General features: G+C 41.2%; 1 protein-coding gene across 3 annotated transcripts in view; it reads right to left on the reverse strand.

The window, feature by feature from the left end:
• Position 1: 1 nt before the first annotated feature.
• The window catches only part of ago3a (argonaute RISC catalytic component 3a), a 31,921-nt gene continuing 12,210 nt past the window's right edge, over positions 2-19,712 (reverse strand). Inside the window, exons 6-20 of one of the 3 annotated variants that reach the window (XR_003889059.1) lie at positions 18,767-18,901; positions 18,579-18,666; positions 18,040-18,187; positions 17,765-17,884; positions 15,844-15,987; positions 15,121-15,254; positions 14,784-14,968; positions 13,789-13,948; positions 13,324-13,414; positions 13,003-13,197; positions 12,713-12,847; positions 12,226-12,327; positions 10,865-11,064; positions 10,551-10,717; positions 2-1,384 (exon numbers count right to left, since the gene is read on the reverse strand). Coding sequence is in view for 2 of the 3 variants with exons in the window: in XM_029839228.1 (XP_029695088.1) it covers positions 10,609-10,717; positions 10,865-11,064; positions 12,226-12,327; positions 12,713-12,847; positions 13,003-13,197; positions 13,324-13,414; positions 13,789-13,948; positions 14,784-14,968; positions 15,121-15,254; positions 15,844-15,987; positions 17,765-17,884; positions 18,040-18,187; positions 18,579-18,666; positions 18,767-18,901 (1,946 nt within the window). In the remaining variant the exon portion in view is untranslated. Of the gene's footprint in view, positions 1,385-3,880; positions 10,718-10,864; positions 11,065-12,225; positions 12,328-12,712; positions 12,848-13,002; positions 13,198-13,323; positions 13,415-13,788; positions 13,949-14,783; positions 14,969-15,120; positions 15,255-15,843; positions 15,988-17,764; positions 17,885-18,039; positions 18,188-18,578; positions 18,667-18,766; positions 18,902-19,712 lie in introns of those variants that run through there. The other 2 variants (XM_011605042.2, XM_029839228.1) reach the window with 2 other exon arrangements.

The raw sequence follows: 19,712 nt of genomic DNA on the forward strand, positions 1-19,712 counted from the left end.
TTTATTTCTCCTCTGCTGTTGTGCTGCTGTGCTCAGAGCTAAATGGGAGTTTTGGAGGAAATGAGACCAGAGGGTCGCAGGACAAACACAGACCAGATTATAACTGGTGGGGGACTGAAAAACCATTGAACACCTGTCAGGAATGTTTAGGCGCATCCCCGGCGATTGCTGTAGCTAAAATGAAGAGTTCTCAATATCTCTAATATTTATCTTACCTCCTCCCTGAGGCTCCATCCTGAGGAAAGAGAGACAATGATGAAATTTAATGAAAATGGAATGAGAAGCGCGGAGTGTCGGGAATACAGATTTCACTGTCATGTACAGACCAGCTATGCTAGCCTGCAAAATGCAAAACCCGCATCCGTTTGAACTTCTCCTTCTGTTATTTTTTTCAAAGCAAAGGGAGACGTGAGCGTTTTAAAAGGCACATTCACCCAGACTTGTGCCAAAGCATTAATTCTGCTCCCACTGCATTCATTCAGTTTGCCATGTGCTGCAGAGCATTCCGCTTTCCACGTGCCTCTCATCAGGATGGGGAGCCGATCGCTGCTCAGGGGATTGAATCTCCCCTGAGCTGAACCCACCACAACCTGGGCCAAGGATTTAACGGTCCTCGCAATTTTTTTTACAGTTGTGTGCAGAACCTCCACAAGTAAATAATCGGGAAGTTGACTTTAAAGCGCTCGTCCAAATATACGAAGCACCTCTATTGCTTCTAAAACATCCTAATGAGCTGGACTATTTTGACTACATTGGTAAAATATAATGGCTTGTTCACATAGTCTCAAGGCTAATTCCGACCAGAATAGGGAATAATGGCTCAGGCCAGCTGTTTGCAGGGAAAATGTCACCGTCTATGGGTGAAATGGCCATCTGCTAAGGTTTGCCGTCCATCCCTAAAGATTTGTTACCCATAACTGTGCAGATATATACCAGAACCAGACCAAGTGGTGATGCTATAGGGAGCGCAGGGATTCACAGATTGTTGGAGAATAAACTTGACTGTGCTTTTTGTTCTGTTTGTTAGTCCGCACTAACTAACTCAACCAATATTCGTGAATATTCATCTTCATAAAACAAATCTTCAGTGAAGAAAAATTCGTACATCAAATCAGCGGAAACCTGCTGTCCATCTGTTCACTCAAGGTCTCTTTAATTCCTTTTAAATGTATTTGATGAGAGGTTGATAGTGCTTTAGGATCCAGTGATGTTTCTGAGGACGTGCACTGAAAGCTGTGGTTTAGGGATCCGAGCCGGGTCCCCAGCAAGACTGCGGATACCCCGGAGTTCCAGCACTTCTCCACAATCACAGGAACTGTTTCTCTGTCTTTGTCGTTTCTTGTCAAGCCTGACGATCTCAAGTGACGACCAATCTATTAGCACGCTGCAAACAAAGATAAAAACACAATGGTGACCCCGTGTTATCTTCAAGTTGAATTGCACATATTTTGTATGTCCCTATCAAAATGATCAATCAATTGCCGTATTCATCGCACACTGGTGAGCAGTGAAGTGACCACAACAAGAGAAGAATGTGTGGAAATTAACTGTTACAATGGTCCATCATGTATTCATCCAGTCCGTCCACAGAGCAGAAGAGATTGCCTGCTGATCCTTGACAGCTCAATATTATCTCATCAACATTTCAGTGACGCACACACACATAAACACACATTGGCTGGATTCTTGTTATCTAGCTGAATTGTCATGAGCACTGAGCTGTAAGATGCCCATGAGAACCATCAGTTGCCACTCTTCCCTTGGCTGACCCTCAATTATTCAATGTCTCTGTGTGCATTCCAGCCCTGTTAATCTTATCGCAGCTTGATTTCCTTTCCAGAACTATACGTATTTATGCACAGATGAGGACAAGTGCAAAAAAAAAAAAAAGGCTAGCAAAGAAGAATAGCTGCCATGGTATGATTAGAGAAAAGCCTGAACGCTATTGTCATCAGCCCAAGGAATGCATCTAAGGGGATTTTTAGACTTGTTTATTTGCTGTTACACACAATATGCAAAGACTGACGCTAATTTTCGCTGTAGCTTGTTGTAACAATAGAAAATAGAACAGGGACCTGCGACAACATAATAGCTTAATCGATCAATTCAAATCATTAAACGCAATAACTAAATCTAACGTATTTATTTTTTATGATGATATCAAATCTTATTACATCAGGTAACCTTACTGCATCATTATATAGTATATAATGCAGTGTCACACAGCCTAATTAAATATAGAAGAAAAGAATAATCTCTGTTTATTAGCTGTATAAATGTGGAGGGCAAAAGTAGGTGTCGACATGGAGGTTTTAAAAAGGGCAAATATGTGACACGTTTTTTTTTTTAAAAAAGAGCCAGAAGGCCCTCATGAATCCTCAAGTCTGCTTCCAGAACCTTCATAAAGACAGAATTATTATCGATCAGCAGGTGTTGCTGACTGCTGCTGTTCTGCTCTTCCTGCTGATGCTGGGATGTCCATTTGGAGACGGCGGCTCATCATCTGCAGTCTGACGCTGTCGGCATTTCTAAAGTGTTTCTACGTGACCGAGCATGTCTCTCTGACAGAAAAGGCATTAGTGTGCACGTGCAAGACTGTGTTATGCTCTTTTGGGTTTTTTTTTGCTGCACGTATAGGCTTATTCGACATCCTGGATGGAGGAAGAGCAGATGTTAAAGGTTAAGTGGGGACCACAAGTAACATCCTGTGACAGAAGATGGAACTGTGCCATCAGGCCTTATCTTTTCCATTCCACGTGTAATTCTCTTCCTTTGGGCTCTTTATGTTTCCAATTCTGACTCCATCATAGTTTTTCTCTAGTGCTTGACCTCTGCATTCACCTTCTAAAACACACACCCATCCTGTCACGCACGCAAAAGCACACAACGACTCGCCACTACGTTATTATTGTGAACGGCCCCCTCTAGTGGCGAAAGCTCAAACAGCATTTTTTTGCATGATTGAATTTCCTTCTTACCGGTAATTAGAATGATCCTTTTCTTTCCCCCTCCAACTTTACCAGGGTCGGTCACATTGTTGCAGGTGAAAAGAGAAAATTCAGATCTATGTAACACTGAAATTATTTCATTTTGTTGTTTCAGTGAACGTTCTTTGTCATTCAGGTCGAAAAAAATAACTATAACCGTGTTATTTTGGTGTGTTAAGTACTAAAGTATGAGTATTATGCTGAGGTCAGTTTAGAAGGAGCCAATTCACCTCTGACCTACATGCATGTTTGGACTGTGGGAGGAAGTGCTGATGGATTGTAATTACAGTCAAGTGCTTGGTCAACCTTAATACACGCTTGTGGGTTCCCTGTTTCCATCCAGTAGTTGGCTGCAAATAGCATTAATATAGCAAATGGCATATTTCAGAATTCTGATGTTTTAGATAATTAGCACATTCAATTGTGGCTATTTAAAAAAAAAAAAAAAAAAAAGATTTACAGCTAAGCTCTGTGTCTAATTAAACAAGCAGCTTCATGGGAGAAAAGCTTCACTGCTTTGCAGCCTGGGGCTGACTGATGAACCATATTCAAGAGCAGCTGCAGTCGACCAACTTTCCACAGGCAACAATCCACAACCTGTTCAACTCTATGTGAAGGCGATGTGCTGCACTGCGTGAAGCAACTAGTGGTCACACCAGATACTGGCTGGATTTCTGGCCCCCTCAGTACAGTGGCCTTTTATTTTGGGCAGCCCAAGGCAATACTCACGCTGTCTGATCGTAATCTTGATATGCCACATCCCTGCAGTGGATGATCCCAGCAAAGTAGAAGTGCTCACCACCAGATTGAGATGGATTTGCAGACAAAATATGAGAGAAATTGACCTTTTGTGCCCATACAAAAATATTCAGAAATTCACCAAGCACCCCGAGTTAAAGCAAAGCATTTTATTGCAAGTATTAGTCAAAGATACACTTCAAACTGAAGCAAAGCAACACTTAAAAGGACCAACAACCTAGGATAGAGTTAAATATTAGAACAAAACAAAACAATAAAAACCTGTTGGTACAACAGAGCCTTTGCAACATACAGAGCACCTTCGACATCAATCATCAGGCGGTGACAGGTCATGAGTTAACATGTACATCCATTTGCTGGTGAACTCCCTCAGAGGTATCAGAGCCCAAGATCTTGAGTAGTAAATAAAACTGTGATGCTACATAGATTTAAAAAAAAAAAAAAGTAAAAAATGACAATCTTTACAACCAGAAATCATCTGAAATCCTTGGCCATCATTTTCAAAACCAAAATATGTATACAAAAGAAAAGGAAAGCACATTAGAAGCCTCATCTGTTGTGCAATATTTGGTTCAAGGACATTCCTGGAATGGTGATGGAATTTAAATAGGCGATCAGCTGATAACTGTGGGAGGAAACAGCCAAAGTGGACTGACATTTGAAGGCTCGGTTACTCCGATTCTCTGAAGGGGAGAGCGACGCGAATCATCCCTGGTTGTTTTTACAGTCACAGGTCTCTGAGCTCCAACATTTCTGAGGAAGTTTAAGGTCCCGACGGGCGTGAATCCTACTGTATCCCAAAATATGGCTGAATTTAGTTGCTATCGCTGACAGTGACAATACTATGAGCAGTTATTTTAGGCTGACATGGAGACGGGTCAAAACTAAGCAGCATTCTTAATGCACACGGTGAATTTATGAGGCATCGAGTCAAGGATGCAAAGCTATGTCTCCAAACAGAGCTTCACCTGCGTCAGACGGCGCTAAAAACTGGTGAAAGCTTACAATTGTTCTTCTGTCAGTTGACCAAGTTCTGTAGTGGTTTCATGAGAAGTGAGAAGAGTTGAAGCTGCCGGTGGGGGGGTTCCACAGCAGATCATGCATGGAAACACGTTTCCTTCACAACATAGACTTGTAAAGTATCACAGAAATAGGAAAATTGTGTAATTAGGAGGAAAAAACACACTTAAGGCTGAGGCTGCTCTTGTGGAATGAGGCTGGTTGATTTTGGAAAATATTGTTTCACAAAGGAAAAGTAACCAGGAGACAAGAGATCATTCAAAATTTGGGGATGGGGGGCAATATTTATGCTAATATATTCACTGCAATCCAAACATTCTTGCTGTTCCTGCACCTTTCCTTACTTCCTTTTCCTTTTAAAACCGTTTTCTGCTTGAGAGAACACATGACTAACGTACCAGTTAGCAGCTTGGGATGGAGAAAAAGTCAGCTACCAAACGGTCAGTGTGGCTGAGAAATGATTCCCTTAGTCAGAGATGAGCTGCAACAGGTGGGGGCTGGTAGTTGGCCTCTGCAAATAGTGAAAGCAGAGCAGAGGCTAAAGATCAATAAAGGAGGGGAGGGGCAGCTGACCCGATAACACCCATCAGAACCGGACTGAAAAAGTCTGCTCCGACAGGTCAATTCTGCTTCGTCCCCATCCTCCACCCCCTCCATATTGTTGTGCTTGCGTGTCTAGGAGGATAAGGCCTCAACGTGGAGGGGGAGGAGCCAACGGCCTCATCCTGTTGGCTCCGCCCCCACCATGCTGTAAAAAACGATGCGGACACTCCAGCCGCTTGAATGCACTTAATAAATACGTCATAAAATATTCCGCATATATATATTTCTGATATAAATTTAAAGAACACCACATTTAAATAGGACAAGAACAACAACAACAAAAAAAGTCGGCTCAAGAACAATTTGTCAATGTTGGATAAATGTTAAGACAAAACAGAATATATATATATATATATATATTTTACAGTTACTTATTTTAACTCTAAAATAGTTAATAGTTATCAGGCATTACTCAAGCATTATATGTAATTATAATAGCAATTTGCAGTTTTACTTTCATGTAGTATAACATATGCAGCATACCAAGGTAAGTGAGGTGCAGTGTTTTCAGAGATCTCTTGTAATTCCAACTTTTCACCCCCTGGCCTAAAAAAGGTGCCCACTGAAGTGAAGACCACCCTTGGATTTTTTAAGTCAACCATCTTAAGACGGGGGATGCTGCTGGGCACATGTTTCCTCTGCCGGGGACACGGCACACGGCAGGGCGTTGCACTAGGACGATGGAGTGCCGTGGGCTGCTGCTGCCGCCAGGGCTGGGAATCGGGAGTAAACCTTCAATACTGATGCCGGTTCTGCCGATTTCGTCGATGATAGTCACAGGATGGCATACTTCAAATTCACTTCACGAAGACTGAGTGACCTCTCCAAAAAAAAAGAAAAAGAAAAAAAAGCCCTTCGAGATAACCGTGCTTCATCAGTGCAAAAATCGGAGATTTTAATATGGTTTGCTTTGGAGCGGCTTCAACGTTCCAATGTCTACGTAAGAGGAACCAATCATAACAGGTTGACACCCAGCCCCGATTGAGCTGTGACAAAGCGTACATGGCCATCTGAGAGCAGGTCGACTCGAGCGAGCCGAGCTGGCGTCAAAGTCACTAGAGGATGAGGCACGGTATCAAGGACTGACTGCTCCGTTTAACACCCGTCCCTTCCAAGGCTGGGATCCTCCCGCTCCTCATGGTCAGGAGGGGGCTGCTGGGACAGCGTGGCAGTCTCTAAAGTGCTGTGCTATGTTTGTCATTCATGGGCTGGGCTGTGTCACAACAACACACAAGTGTCACTTATGACCCTCTCTCTGCCTCCCCCCCGTACACATTCCACTGTACCACCGAGACCATTGGTCCAAGACACTAAAAGCTATGAAGCAAAAGCTCAATCACAACCACGTACTTGGCTCGTGTGCCGTTTCTATTATAAGCTTTAAACTGAAAACACGTGAAAAACACAACTTTGCATTTCATTTCTCTTACAAAATGTACAGTGAGTGTGTGTGAATGCAGCTAATCCTGCACTGCAGTGTGTTCTTGAAAAGGAAAAGCTGTTAGTCTCTCTTTTTTTAACATTAATATCTCTCAAATGACAGCACCATCAAGAGGAAAGGCACTTTCCGTGGACTCTCTCACTCCGTTGCTACCTGTTGCCACAAACAGCGCAAGCAAACTCTGGAAAATTGATCGATAACTTGGCCGCGCCCTTTACTGACCAGAGACGGAGATGCTTTTGTGTGGATTAGCCAATTTTCATCAACTGTTTCCGCTGCTTCCATTTCAAGATTCCCCAGAACTGGCAACATTGCTTCGGTCAAGTCAATCCACTTTAACAACATTTAGCACATATATTTCCCCTGGCACGCACCAAACATGTCTTCTGATGGGGTAAAAAGGCCAAATTAAACATCAGGTCTAAATTCATCTGTCCCTAAATAGCCTTGCTCATGTTTGGGCAAAAAGCTGAGCTGATGGAATTTTAGTTTCAAGCAAGACAAATACACCCATTATGTAAACATGTTTAACTGCTCTCCAGGCCACATTTTAAACAAAACAAACAAAAATGCTGGATTTTAAAATGAATCCTGTAATTAGCCTCCAATAATGTTCCAACACAACCCATCACACGGATTTATCATTGATCTTTGATTCCTTCTAAAACGACTGGGGTGCAAGACTGAATCCAGTGTCTGACGGGCCACACCCTACTCTTGACCTGCAGCTCTTTTCTCTGGCATGTCTCCCAGGAGGATCAAACAGGATTGTCCAGACACACAATGTTGTCCTCTGGCAGAGGGGGCGTCACAGTTGAGAAGCAAAGGAAATGGGCAACAATGAGATTACAGGCTTTGTCACACTGCAGATTCACCAGGAGGCAAACACTTTGTATTTGTGAACAGCTTAAGCAGTAATAGGGAATTTGATGAGGAGGAAAGAAGGTTGCAATCCTCAATTAATCCCAAAGAGTTTAGCAAAAAAGAGAAGTGCTACTCCTCCTTGTGATACTGTTGGATCACACGTGCCTTTGAAATGGACTGACAACACTTTTTAAACCACATTCCTCTCTTTCCACTCTCCCTTGTGATAAGCAGCAGGAACCAGCACCAGTTCTAGTGGACTTCACCTTAGGAAACATCTGCTCTGCTCACTCATTCCACCTTCTTCTCCTCCGACTGTTGCTACAACAGGAATATCTGCACCATGCGTTTCAGAGTAGTTTGCAGTTGTACTGTCACTTGTGAATCTGTCCCCTCTGACAAAGCCCCAAATATGGCAAATATCTGCAACTACTGAACAAAAACAAGCAGCTTGCAGCTTTTCCCCAAGTACATCTAGGCAAGAGGTGGTTAAAGTCCACATCCCTATACGAGTATGACGGTCCCAACACACATCACAAGTTTCCACAAGCCCACCACTGGTCACACATACATTATATATTACTGACACAGGAACAAGTCAACAGTCTATTGCAACATTTAAACTTTGTTATATCTTTTCAAAACATTACTTGTTATAATACATCTATTACTGAGATTAATAATTACACTACCTTTTTTTTTATCTTTTAGCAAAAATAAGTGGTATGCATTACATAATTCAAAATTTACAAATATACTTTCGATCTGGCTTTTAGAAAGTCTTTCAGACAAAGGTGAAAACGCAAAAGCTAAAACTCACTGGCTTCCAGCTGGAAGGGTTGACTGTGAAATGCAACAGCGGGTGCACGTGTACGTCTCAAGGAAAGTCTGACGGCGACTGTTCTGAATCAACAGTGCAAATGCGGCAACCACAGCACGGGGACCTTCACCGTTCCTCCGCGTGAGGTCGATTCTATAGTTTTCGACCCTACTTGTCTATTCATCAAGAGTCGATCGCACAAAGGTTCACTTTCAGTTCCTAATTCAGACATTAGCACCACCTGTGTTTAGTCCCCGAATGTAGCTCCTGTAGCGCAGGCAACCACCCTGATCAGGTCATCAGTAACACAGCAGAGCTAAGTGGAGACTATAAACTCAGCTGTGTTCTAAAGCCAGTTGCCTCTTTGGGCCTGTTACATGGACATTAAACCATAGCTTGTTGTTGAATTTAAAATCTGCTTACAATTCATTGGAAGCATTACCGTAAATTAGAATGCCGACAACTCCGTGTTTGTGAAACTTGGACGAGCTGTACAAGCCTGATCCGTGATGATTGAAGCTTTGAGCACTACTCCAAAGCAGCCAAACAAAGAACGCCGATTTAGATGCCAACGCAACAAATGTAGATGCGGTAAAATCTTGAATGAGATGTCTATAAAAGTCAGGAGACTGCTGTTGAGAACAAGAGGCATCAAGTGAAACTGTCTTGGTTTAAACCATCTTACGCTGTCCATTATTTCAAATATAATTTCAGCCCGACAATATAAAATGTCCTATGTGGCTTTTGACTCTGACCATTAGCAACAGGCACTTCAATACAACCTCTTAAAGGATTGAGCTATATGCTGTAGTTAAAACAATGGGATTTGTCACGCATAAGAATAAAGAAAATTTGATTCATAAGTAAACCCATTGTCAAGAATTCTGAAATTATGCCTGTTAAAGTATTATCAAACATTAGGTGCAAAAAGATCCTTAAATTCAAGTAAAAATATAAAAAAATCATTGAAGCTGCAGATGCACCAAATGTGAGGGCAAATCCAGAAAACCATACTGATTGATAATCTCGAGTAGCAATACAAAGAAGCATCTATCATTCTTTCAAAGAAAATGCATAACTGTTTGACTGTGTATCCTGAAACTGAATCTTCTGTTACCTTTAAATAATTATTGCACAAGAGGAACTATTGGTATGAAGTCCGATTAACCCAAAACTGGGGGGAAATGCAACATGTAGAAAATTACATGTAGAAATGAAAGAAAACTGATGTCTAGCAATGGTTGCTTGATGGCTACCAATATTAAAAAAAACATGACTTAAATTGTAAAAATGGTAAAATCATAAAACATTTCACATACTTTGTGAGAAAAACCTTTTTTAAAAAAAAAACAAAATCCACACATGTTTCGGGTGGGGAAATTATATATATCCCAGTAAAAAGAGGTTTTGGAGGGGGGGAACCAAAACAGGTGAAAACATTTTCTAGTTATTACTGAAGGGTATTTATATATCATGGCCAACAGGTGGCAGTGTGCTCAAACCACATGCTGCCAGCCCAGTGATGGCCAGAGGCAGAGAAGGGAACACATCAGAAACAGAAGGACAATGTGAAAACTTAAGTGGTAGCTAGAAGGACCTTAGAACAATGATGTGACCAGAACAAGCCAAACAACATCCAAATCTGACCGTTCCTTCCTCCGGCTCCTGCACATCTGACACTGAAGAGTCAGTAAGATTCACTGAATGTAAAAGTGCTGCTGCTCAAACTGACTTGAGGTACTGTAGATGACGACAGATTAGTAGACACAAAAAAGTTAAAAAAAAAAAAAGAAAAGAAAAAACAAGACACTAGACCGGAAGGAAAGGGGACGACGGTGAAGATCAACCGGGAAGAGAAAAAGGGGTGTGAAAAGGGAGAAACAAATCAATTGGCTGGTTTAGTATTGCATAATAGTGCTGTGTTTCTGTCTCATTTGTTTTTAAAGCAGCATTTGCATTCTCAGTCCAGTGTGGGTTGCCTCACTCCTCCCTGCTTCGCTCTGCACAGTGTCAGGTCCGGATTCAATAAATGTACGGGGGGGCGGAGACTCCTTACTTAACCAGGTGTGCACGATGGGGATCTGTGTGTTAAGGATGTGCCAACAACGTGGAGCTCAGGCAAAATACATGGTCCTCAGAGTGTCATGGTGAATCTGAACTGCTTTGGCCAGCGCCTGGGGGTCCCGGCCATTACTCTGACCAGACACATGGCTGCCCTCGGCACTGTAGAGAGGAGAGGAACAATCATAAAATGGATTATAACGGATGGAATTGCAGTAGCAGTTGTGCAAGGAAACCTTTTTATCCAGTCTAGGAAAAAGAGAGAGCGATAGAGCAAGAGAGAGAGGGACTTTACTTTTCGGCACTCACCTGTCGTGTTCTTTGTCCACCAGATGGTAGCGAGCACGGAAGGCTACTAAGTGGGCATAGTAGGCTGGGGCAGGGATGGAGACTGAGCGGGTACAGCGCACATATGTGTGGCACAACTGGTAGGTGAGCAGCTGGAATTCATCAGCAGTAAAACAATTGTCATCCCAGAGCACATGGTAGTGAGATGGACGGCTGGTACCCTGCACGAAAAACGGCATATTCTTACATATATCCGTAATACAAGATAGCATCCCATCCAACTGCTATCGCTTTATCCCATAGTGGAGTCGGGAGGGAGATGGAGTCGATGCCAACTGTCTTCAGGCAAGGCTACAATCTGGGCCAGTCAGCAGCCCATGGCAACATGTAATAACAACCAGGAAACATAAAAACTAACAATCTTTCACACTCACGTTGACAACTAAGTCAGTCACCAATTTGCTTATCCCCGAACACATGTGTGGACTGTGGAGGGAAGTCACAGACATGGGAAGAACATGCAAACTCCAGCAAAGGCAGTGACCGTTGCCTCACATCAAAGAGGCCCTGTGTTTACATGCGCAGTTTAACCTAACGATGCTTAAAATTTGACTTTGTCTTTACAGAATTCGTTGCTTGTGCCAATTTACACGCACTGGAGAAAATCAAATAACTGACGTGAACGTGTGCTCTTCCTCAACACTAGTTGGTAAAATAGGGCCCCTTTCTGGTTGACCTACATCGTCACATAAACAGCTAGAGTCCGACGCCTGGCATTTCAAACAACAGGAAGATGGATAATGGCAGAGCTTTTTTCGTCTCATAATCATAGTCCTCATCACTTATGGTGCAGATAAGATGTGCAGTTCTTCGTTGCCTTCTGTGGCCAGCTTTCCTGGCTGCTTTTGTTCCAGGGTCATATGCCAGCACGGCGTTATGGAGCATGTGCAATCCTAACAAACCCTTAACAAGTCCAGTCCACGCAGAGATCTTAATTGGATGGACCCGGATGATTAAGAATCTACACAAACTTCTTATGCCATTATTTGTGTGTCTTGTCAGAGATGGATCTCTGATGCAGAAGAACTTGTTTACGTGCACTCAGAATCATTTATTTTTTCTAGTGTCATTAAAACTGACTCCTAACCATCACACAAATGTTCCACCCATAATACAAGATATTGTTTTACGTGAGACATTATTACTATAAAATTAAAATCCTAAAAATCCTTGTATCCTTTAGATGTAACTAAAATGTCACATAAAAAACACATTTCTAAAATGAGAATTTTGTAAACATTAAACAAACCTTTAAGATATTGGTTCATAAACATTACTACAATAAACTTCAAATTATTTTTTTTGGGGGGGGGGGGTCTAACCTGTATTCCAGCATGACTGCAGAGGTAAAAGTCAAATTCATAGGGATGAGTGATGTCTGTATCGACAGTAGTACCAGCAGGAATGTTTCCACTGCGTCCAACCTGACAATCACAAAGTAAAGGTCAGTTATCTTGACAAAAAAAGAGCTCTCAACAGATAGAACTGTTTCAATGCACATACCGGTAATTACACAACCTTTCAATAATTATCAACCAGCGGAAGCCAAATTCTTTGTACAGGAGTGGCCTTACTGAAAATGACATTGGAGCATTTTTGTTCTTGTTTTGAACTGAACCCTCATGCATTCATTGAAAGGCTTTAATTGAAGGCATTTACGAGGGTTAAGAGGCTGAAAATTTTAGTTAGAACCGAAACTGATTACTGAACTGATTTGAAGTATTTAAAATGAGGACAGAACAAAAATAGCAGTAAAACATAAACACGCTTTATTGCCTTTATTGCATTTGCAAAATGGTGGAGACTTACTCTTTCATTGCGATCGGCACAGAATAGGCGTGTATGGTGGCGTTTTTGCACAACGATGTACGTAATGCCCGGCTGGTATTCTTTCTCCAGGCTTATACAGGCCTCACGAATGGCCAGCAGCTCATAATACAGCACCTGAAGAAAGTCAAGAAGAATGGTTTTTTTTACTGTAATCATTTACAAAAATACTAATAAAAATTCAATTTTTTTGCAGATCTTTTTTTATTTTACAGATCTTTGTACACTTTCCTGTACACATGCACATTTCAGAAAGGAAAAGGAGAGTAGACCTGTCTGAACTGGCCCTCTGATACTCCATCTCTGTAGAAAATGATCCTGGTGGGCTTGTAGCGGGTTGACTTGTAGAACTGAATGAGTAATTCCCGCACCATTGAGGCGAGATCCTGAATGACCTCCTGCCTGGGTCTTTGGACCCGCACAGTGGCACAGTATCTGCTGGGGTGGGCATCCATGCTGCCTACCACCTGGATGAAAGAGGTGAAAGAGACGAGGAAGCATAAACATAAGAGAGCTGATGGCGTTTGCTCAGGAAAGACTCAAAAAATAGTGTCAGAACCAAGAATGAAAGTTTTAATCAATGTTAAACATACGGCAGCAATTGAAGGCTTCTTTCCATCTCCCGCAGGTGGATGTGTAACATCAGCTCCCAAAAAGATAACTGGCTGCTGAAACACTGATGGACTATTTAGAAAGAAAGATAATTACTTTATTAATAATTCTTTTAATATATGCATAAATACTTGCTGCATTCGTTTACTGGCAAAAAAGACCTCTGGCAGGTCATTTATACTCGTTTTCTGTGCGAGTTGTATGTTTTAACACATTGTTTGAGAAAAGGACGATTTTGTGCAACAAGTCACAAAAAAAACGCAAGATGAAAGATTAACTGATTTTGGCAGCAGTGTCCATTTACAGTGAAGCTATAAACAGCGCACGTGTATGCATATATTACAATAAATTACTGAAAGGGTCTATTGGTGAATGTAAAATTATTTCAAATGCGATGTACCGCTGAAGATTCTCACTAAATAAAGGATAGGGATAACAAGACCAACCGTTGATGAGGTACCAGGATGTTGTTGATTCCTCCCAGCTTCACATTGATCTTGAGGCAAAGGTTGGAGAGAGTCTGAGGGGACGTTTTCACTACGTTCTTCACCTGAACACACTGTGTGGCCATGCCCAGCAGGGTGTCTCCCACACGTTTGACCTCAGCTATGAATGATGAGAAAAGCACCAAATTACCAAGCAGTGATCGAGCTTTAGAAAAAACAACAAGCAGTTAAAATATTCAAATTAAGGTGTCCTTTATGGAAGTCGAGAATGGCCACCTACTGTACCTACTTTTTATTTTCCAGCCACATTCTTGTGACAACACAGTACTAGTCTGTTATCTCAAGATAATAAAGTCTGTTTTCTCATTCATTTATTTCTCTTTTGTATGCCGCTGTCTGGTCCAGCTGTGCCCCACATGGTAAAATGCCAGATCAGAGCCCAGTTTGGTGTAAATGGTCCTAAACGTGCACTTCATTTAAGTTTGGTGTCATTTACAGCTAGGCTACAGCTAAAGCTAGCGGCATCTGAAAGTAGGAAAATCGGGTGGACCAGACATGATAATTCTCTCTCGAAAACAAAGGTTTCTGTTATTTCTAGATAATGAAATAAGTTGATCTGAAATAAATTCTCATTTATAATGAGAAAACTCTCTTTGTTATATTGAGATAACAAAAGCAAGTCATTATTGTGAGAAAACAGACTACGGCATGAAGTGATAACCAAATAAGTCTTTATCACGACAAAATTGCAGCAAAATAAGTATGTGGGCTTAAAACCCTTTATCTGATGTCGATGTTGGGTTATGAGTTGAATTCAAAATGCACACACCTCGATAGCACCACACAAACAATAGTAGCCTTAGTACAGTTCGCACGCTGACATACATTTAAAAGTATAAACTGTCAAAACACAGGATTAGCAGCATACCCTTTTGCTTTTTTAATCTTGCAATATACTTGGGCAGTTTCTAATACAATATAACATGTTTTCTAACCATAGACAGGGGTCTTTCCAGGCAGGATGACGATGATAAGCTGCAGCCCAGCGTAGGTATTCTTCAGGTGTCTGAACATGGGTTCCACACTGTCCGCTCCCTGGGCATATTTACAAAAACATGGCTGACCCTGGATGGGCATCCCAGCATCTTTGGAGATCTTGCGCAACTGGTCTGTGAAACCCCTACACAAAGATTCAGGCAAGGAGAATAAAACAGTAATCAAAAATAATAAACTTTACAAGTCCGTACATGTCTTAATGTGAGCAAGCATAATTAAAAATGATCTCCACAATGCAAAATACTCATATATAATCTAAAACATTATGAGTCATACTTGAGGATTTCTTCCCGACACTGCCTCTGTGTGGCAAAGCAGGCAATGGCCCACATCTTGATCTCCACCCCAGTGTGGAACTGTTTGCCCCTCATGTCCCACACCCCGTGGCTAGGCGTGGCCACGGTGCGGTTCTAAAACAACATTGCAGTCACACCACGAGCACTCTTAATTATGCCAGCACATTCATACATTAATAGAGCTCGCGTTCAAACATCCTTAACATTACTGTGCATGCACCCATCTACACAAAACCCACACAAAGAACATTTATTTTTGGATTTTATATGTACTAAATGCAACTTTGGCTTCTACACGATAGAATTTATAATTCATTCGATCAAATGATGAGTGTATTATACATAAAGTAGTATGGCGTTATCCTCATTGCACAATTACACAAATGATAAATAAATATATATATGCACTGTGGTTCAGTCTCAGTAAGATGCTCAATAAGAAGCAAAAACAAGTCCAAGCCTAAAATTTCAGATTGTGTTTTTTTTTTTTTTTTTTTTAAATCTAAAATAGAAAATACCAGCACTGAGGATAAACCACAACACATATGTCATAAACTGTAAAAAAACAACAACAAACAAACAAACAAGCAAGCAAGCAGGAGACAGAGAGTTAGTTACCAATATGGCACTACAGTTAGAGCTACGAAAGTAGAAAACGAAGCAGACAAACGAAGAGAATGGGCGTGATTTAAAGGAAGGGTACCATAAAGGGCTCTGTGCTCACCCTGCCACCGTATTGCAGCATGGGGGCAGGTAGCACTCGCCCCGTCACATGGGCCATTTCATCGCGCACTTTAAATTGGAATTCTTGCACAAAAGGGTCTGCCTCGTAGTTGGCACTGCGCACCTGTGGGGAAAAGGAAAAATGGGAACAAAGGAATGTCAGACAGGCCGTGTTAATTCAGGAGAACCTTGTATGAAACCCATTTATGTATAGAAGAAGAATGACATGAATTTCTTGCGAGTATCACTAGCAACGCGCAGCGCCCTTTCTTCTTTGGATCTCTCCACTATTTTTGGGTTCATCATGACTTTACACAGTTTAAGCTTAAGTTTTAGGCACCTGCAAAGTACCCTGGGAGTGCAATAAATATCTGAACCCACAATATGTTCTGTCGGAAAGACTCAAGATAATGCAGATTACTTTTTATAAAATTATAAATAAGAAACTTCGACCAATTGGGAGTCCATCACAACCAAGAGCTGCAAATACACCACAACTTAGTAGGCAGACTACAGTAGTCTTGTTGCAATGGCCACTCTATTTTATTGCACAGAAAAAAAGTAATATATAGCCCCAGGTGGCCATAGACAGCGACACCAGCTTGTCTGCTGTGATGTGGACCAGCTCAACTCTGTTGGCACACCAGCAGGCACATTTGCCTGAAAAGTTGAATGTATTCAACTTCAGGCAAATCAGGTGATGTGGCAAATTTCACTTCTACCACATAATTACAGGATTCGTGCTGCTTGTTTCAGTTTTTGCACCGGCCGACTTGCATCTGCATCCGTATATGCGTTTGCATTGACTTTGTAAACAAACTGGATGCATCATTCCTGTTTGGTGTGAGTGTTCCTTTCATGAGATTAAAACAAAATATGATATAATGGGTTCAAAAGTGTATTTTGAAGCTATGTAATATGGTGCCATTTAATAAATAGTCATTTTCACTTTCGTAAACTGTTCCTTTAATAGAAGAATCTACATTTATTTGACAACTTGACTCTATTCAGGTGCTATGGACCATCCATGGAGGAAATCATTTCTCAGATAGTGTACAGCAGGATAAATAGATGAATATGACAGAATGAGCATCTTAGGTGTAAAGTACTGAGCAGCATTACCTCATCATTTGCCCTGCTCTATTCTACATATAGATGTATTCCAATGCTTATTGTTCTAGTAATACACTGTTGCTGCCTCACCAGCTCTATTTATGTATATTCTCTTTTAAGGTGAAATCCTTTTACGTTATCATGATTCTGTAGCCCTCATGAAATAAAGTTGGTTTATTTATTTATTTTTTTTAAAGAATAGTCCCTCTGAGTGTCTCAGATTTCCTCCAAACTTTAAGTTGGATCCCTACACTAAAGATCTCCTTGCAACTCTTTTTTTGACTGAATCGTCTACATTAGAGGTTTGTGAAAAGGTGAAATGTTGTAATGTCGTGCACTGTGTGACATCATGAAATTAATTTAAACAGTACCCGATCAGGGTAACTGGCATAACAGCCACATCTTTCTCATCAAAAAATAATTTTAAATATAGTTCTGATAGACAGTCCATGCTTGTTTTGCTGTCAATCTACCTCAGCAAATCTGTTCTGTACTGTGAGTTTCACTCACACTGGAATGAAGCTGCCAGTCATTTCTCTTCAGAGCAGATAGCAAAACAACAGGCACAACATATACACTAATCTGATCATGGTCAGAAGCACAATAGTGTCTGTCAATCTCCCATGCACGCTACGCTGCAGAGGCAGCAGAAGCACGTTTCTCTCCCATGTCAACCTTTAAATATTATGACAGGCATTTTCTTAAATACAGTAGACAAAAAGGTCTAAACTGCAAGTATATTAAAATGTTAATTAGTAGTAACCATCCTACGAACATCGACAACTTACCAGCCTGCTGATCTCCTCCTGCCTGTCCGGTGCAGAGCGAGCTGTGGCTTTTATCATGGTAGAGGTCTGATTATCAGTCAACTTCTTAATGCACCGTTGGCCAGCTACAATGTTACACACCTGCCGCAAAGCAAAGGAATGCATTTAAGGGTGGAAAAGACAAATTTTTACATAAGGTACTGCGAGCTATGATTTTTTTTAGCTTTGTGAGAATTACATTTTTACATTTACATTTTAATGTAAAAAATATATATATTATGCTTGCCCCTCCTCACCTCCAAAGGCAGGTAGGTGTGCTTCTGCTCCTGGCCCACCTGTAGACAAGGCAAATGTGGATATTTAAGTTGCAGGTTGTACTTCTCCCTGAAGTAGTGGGCTACTGTACGCTCCACAGTCTGACCATTTTCCAGCTGTAAAGGAAACCTGTGATAATAACACAAATAAAAAGAAAGAATTTTTACTGCTAGAACAGATGAACTAAATATCACACAAGTGTAAAATTAAAGCCATAGCATGACAACATGATTCATGATTTACCATTCATGATTATCATCAAATGTGTTTATTTAACTTAACTAATGGATTACTATCGTCATTATTCTGTCCCATGAATAGCTGGATGAATCCCTGAAAACCTGCAATGGCTACTTCTTGTACTGATGACTAATGGTGACTGCATCACTGTCAGATGAATCAGCCAGTATCTGGCAAATTGGTGAAAGTGCCATATTTGGTCCATGTTTCCCCACACACATCCCATCCAAGGACTCCACCCAGTGTTTTCTCGTCCCTTGCCATTCGGAGACTGACTCACGTCTGATGGCTGGCTGGCCGACGGGTCACGTTGCACACACGGTACTTCCTCCGCATGGTTCCACAATGTGTCACTTCCACCTTCAAGCCTGGTGAATATAATATGCAGAGTAGGAGTTTTTAAGGACGTTCGAATGTGAACAGCTGCTCATCCTCATACCTGAACATTTGCAATGTACTGGGATTTACCTTTGATTTCTTTGGTGAATTTGACCCTGTGAGAGTCGGTGAGTGGACGAGGCTGCTCATCGATGTTGTGGATGTCGAGTACTTCACACATGAACTGAATGACAGGCTGGGCCTTGTAAAAGGCAGTGGCAGACACTACAAGGACAGAAAAACCAAAGATCAAGTCAGTGTTACAATACTAACTATCATTATCGTGATAACTGATGGCAGTAGCATTGCCACCACCATTATTGTTCAGAGGGGAAAAAGACAAACTTTAAGACAAATCTCTCAGGTAAGTTGCCCCAGAAGACTAAATTATACTTGAATTATATGACAACATGAGAACAATATATAACAAACAACATCAGTGCATTGCATCAAATCTAAATTGCAACTCACTCTGCCAACAAAATAAAGGTCTGCCTGGAAAATGTTTCTCAAAAAAACAACTCAGATTAAGAATTTATTCACTTAAATTCAGACAAATAAAATGCTGCGTAACATGTGAACAACAGCATCCATACAAATCTTACATTTGAATTTAAAGAACATCCCTAGAGTCATATATAAATATCTCTTATTTAAATAACATAATATAAATGTAACTTGAACTTGTTTTTGTAACAGGCCGAAACAGAGTGCCACATCTTTGCTCGCAGCATGAACTGAACACCTACATTTTCTGGCAGACAGCAAGCATTTGGTGCCAAAGTTAGCATGACTTGTCTTGAAAGGTCTCCTAAGTTATATAGTGCTAAATGTGCACGGTAAACACACCGACTTCATGTCGACAGCTGTTAACAAATACTTTTGTGTACAATCATTGTTGAATTGCTGGTTGTCTGTGCCAACAAGGATCCATTGTGTTAAAGACAACAGATCAACAATTATAAACAATGACATTTATGGAACATGACCGGCGCAACAGGAGCAGCCACCATGACATCATGATTAATTGGGCTCC

Source organism: Takifugu rubripes, chromosome 7 (genome assembly GCF_901000725.2).
Source record: "Takifugu rubripes chromosome 7, fTakRub1.2, whole genome shotgun sequence".
NCBI lineage: Eukaryota > Metazoa > Chordata > Actinopteri > Tetraodontiformes > Tetraodontidae > Takifugu > Takifugu rubripes.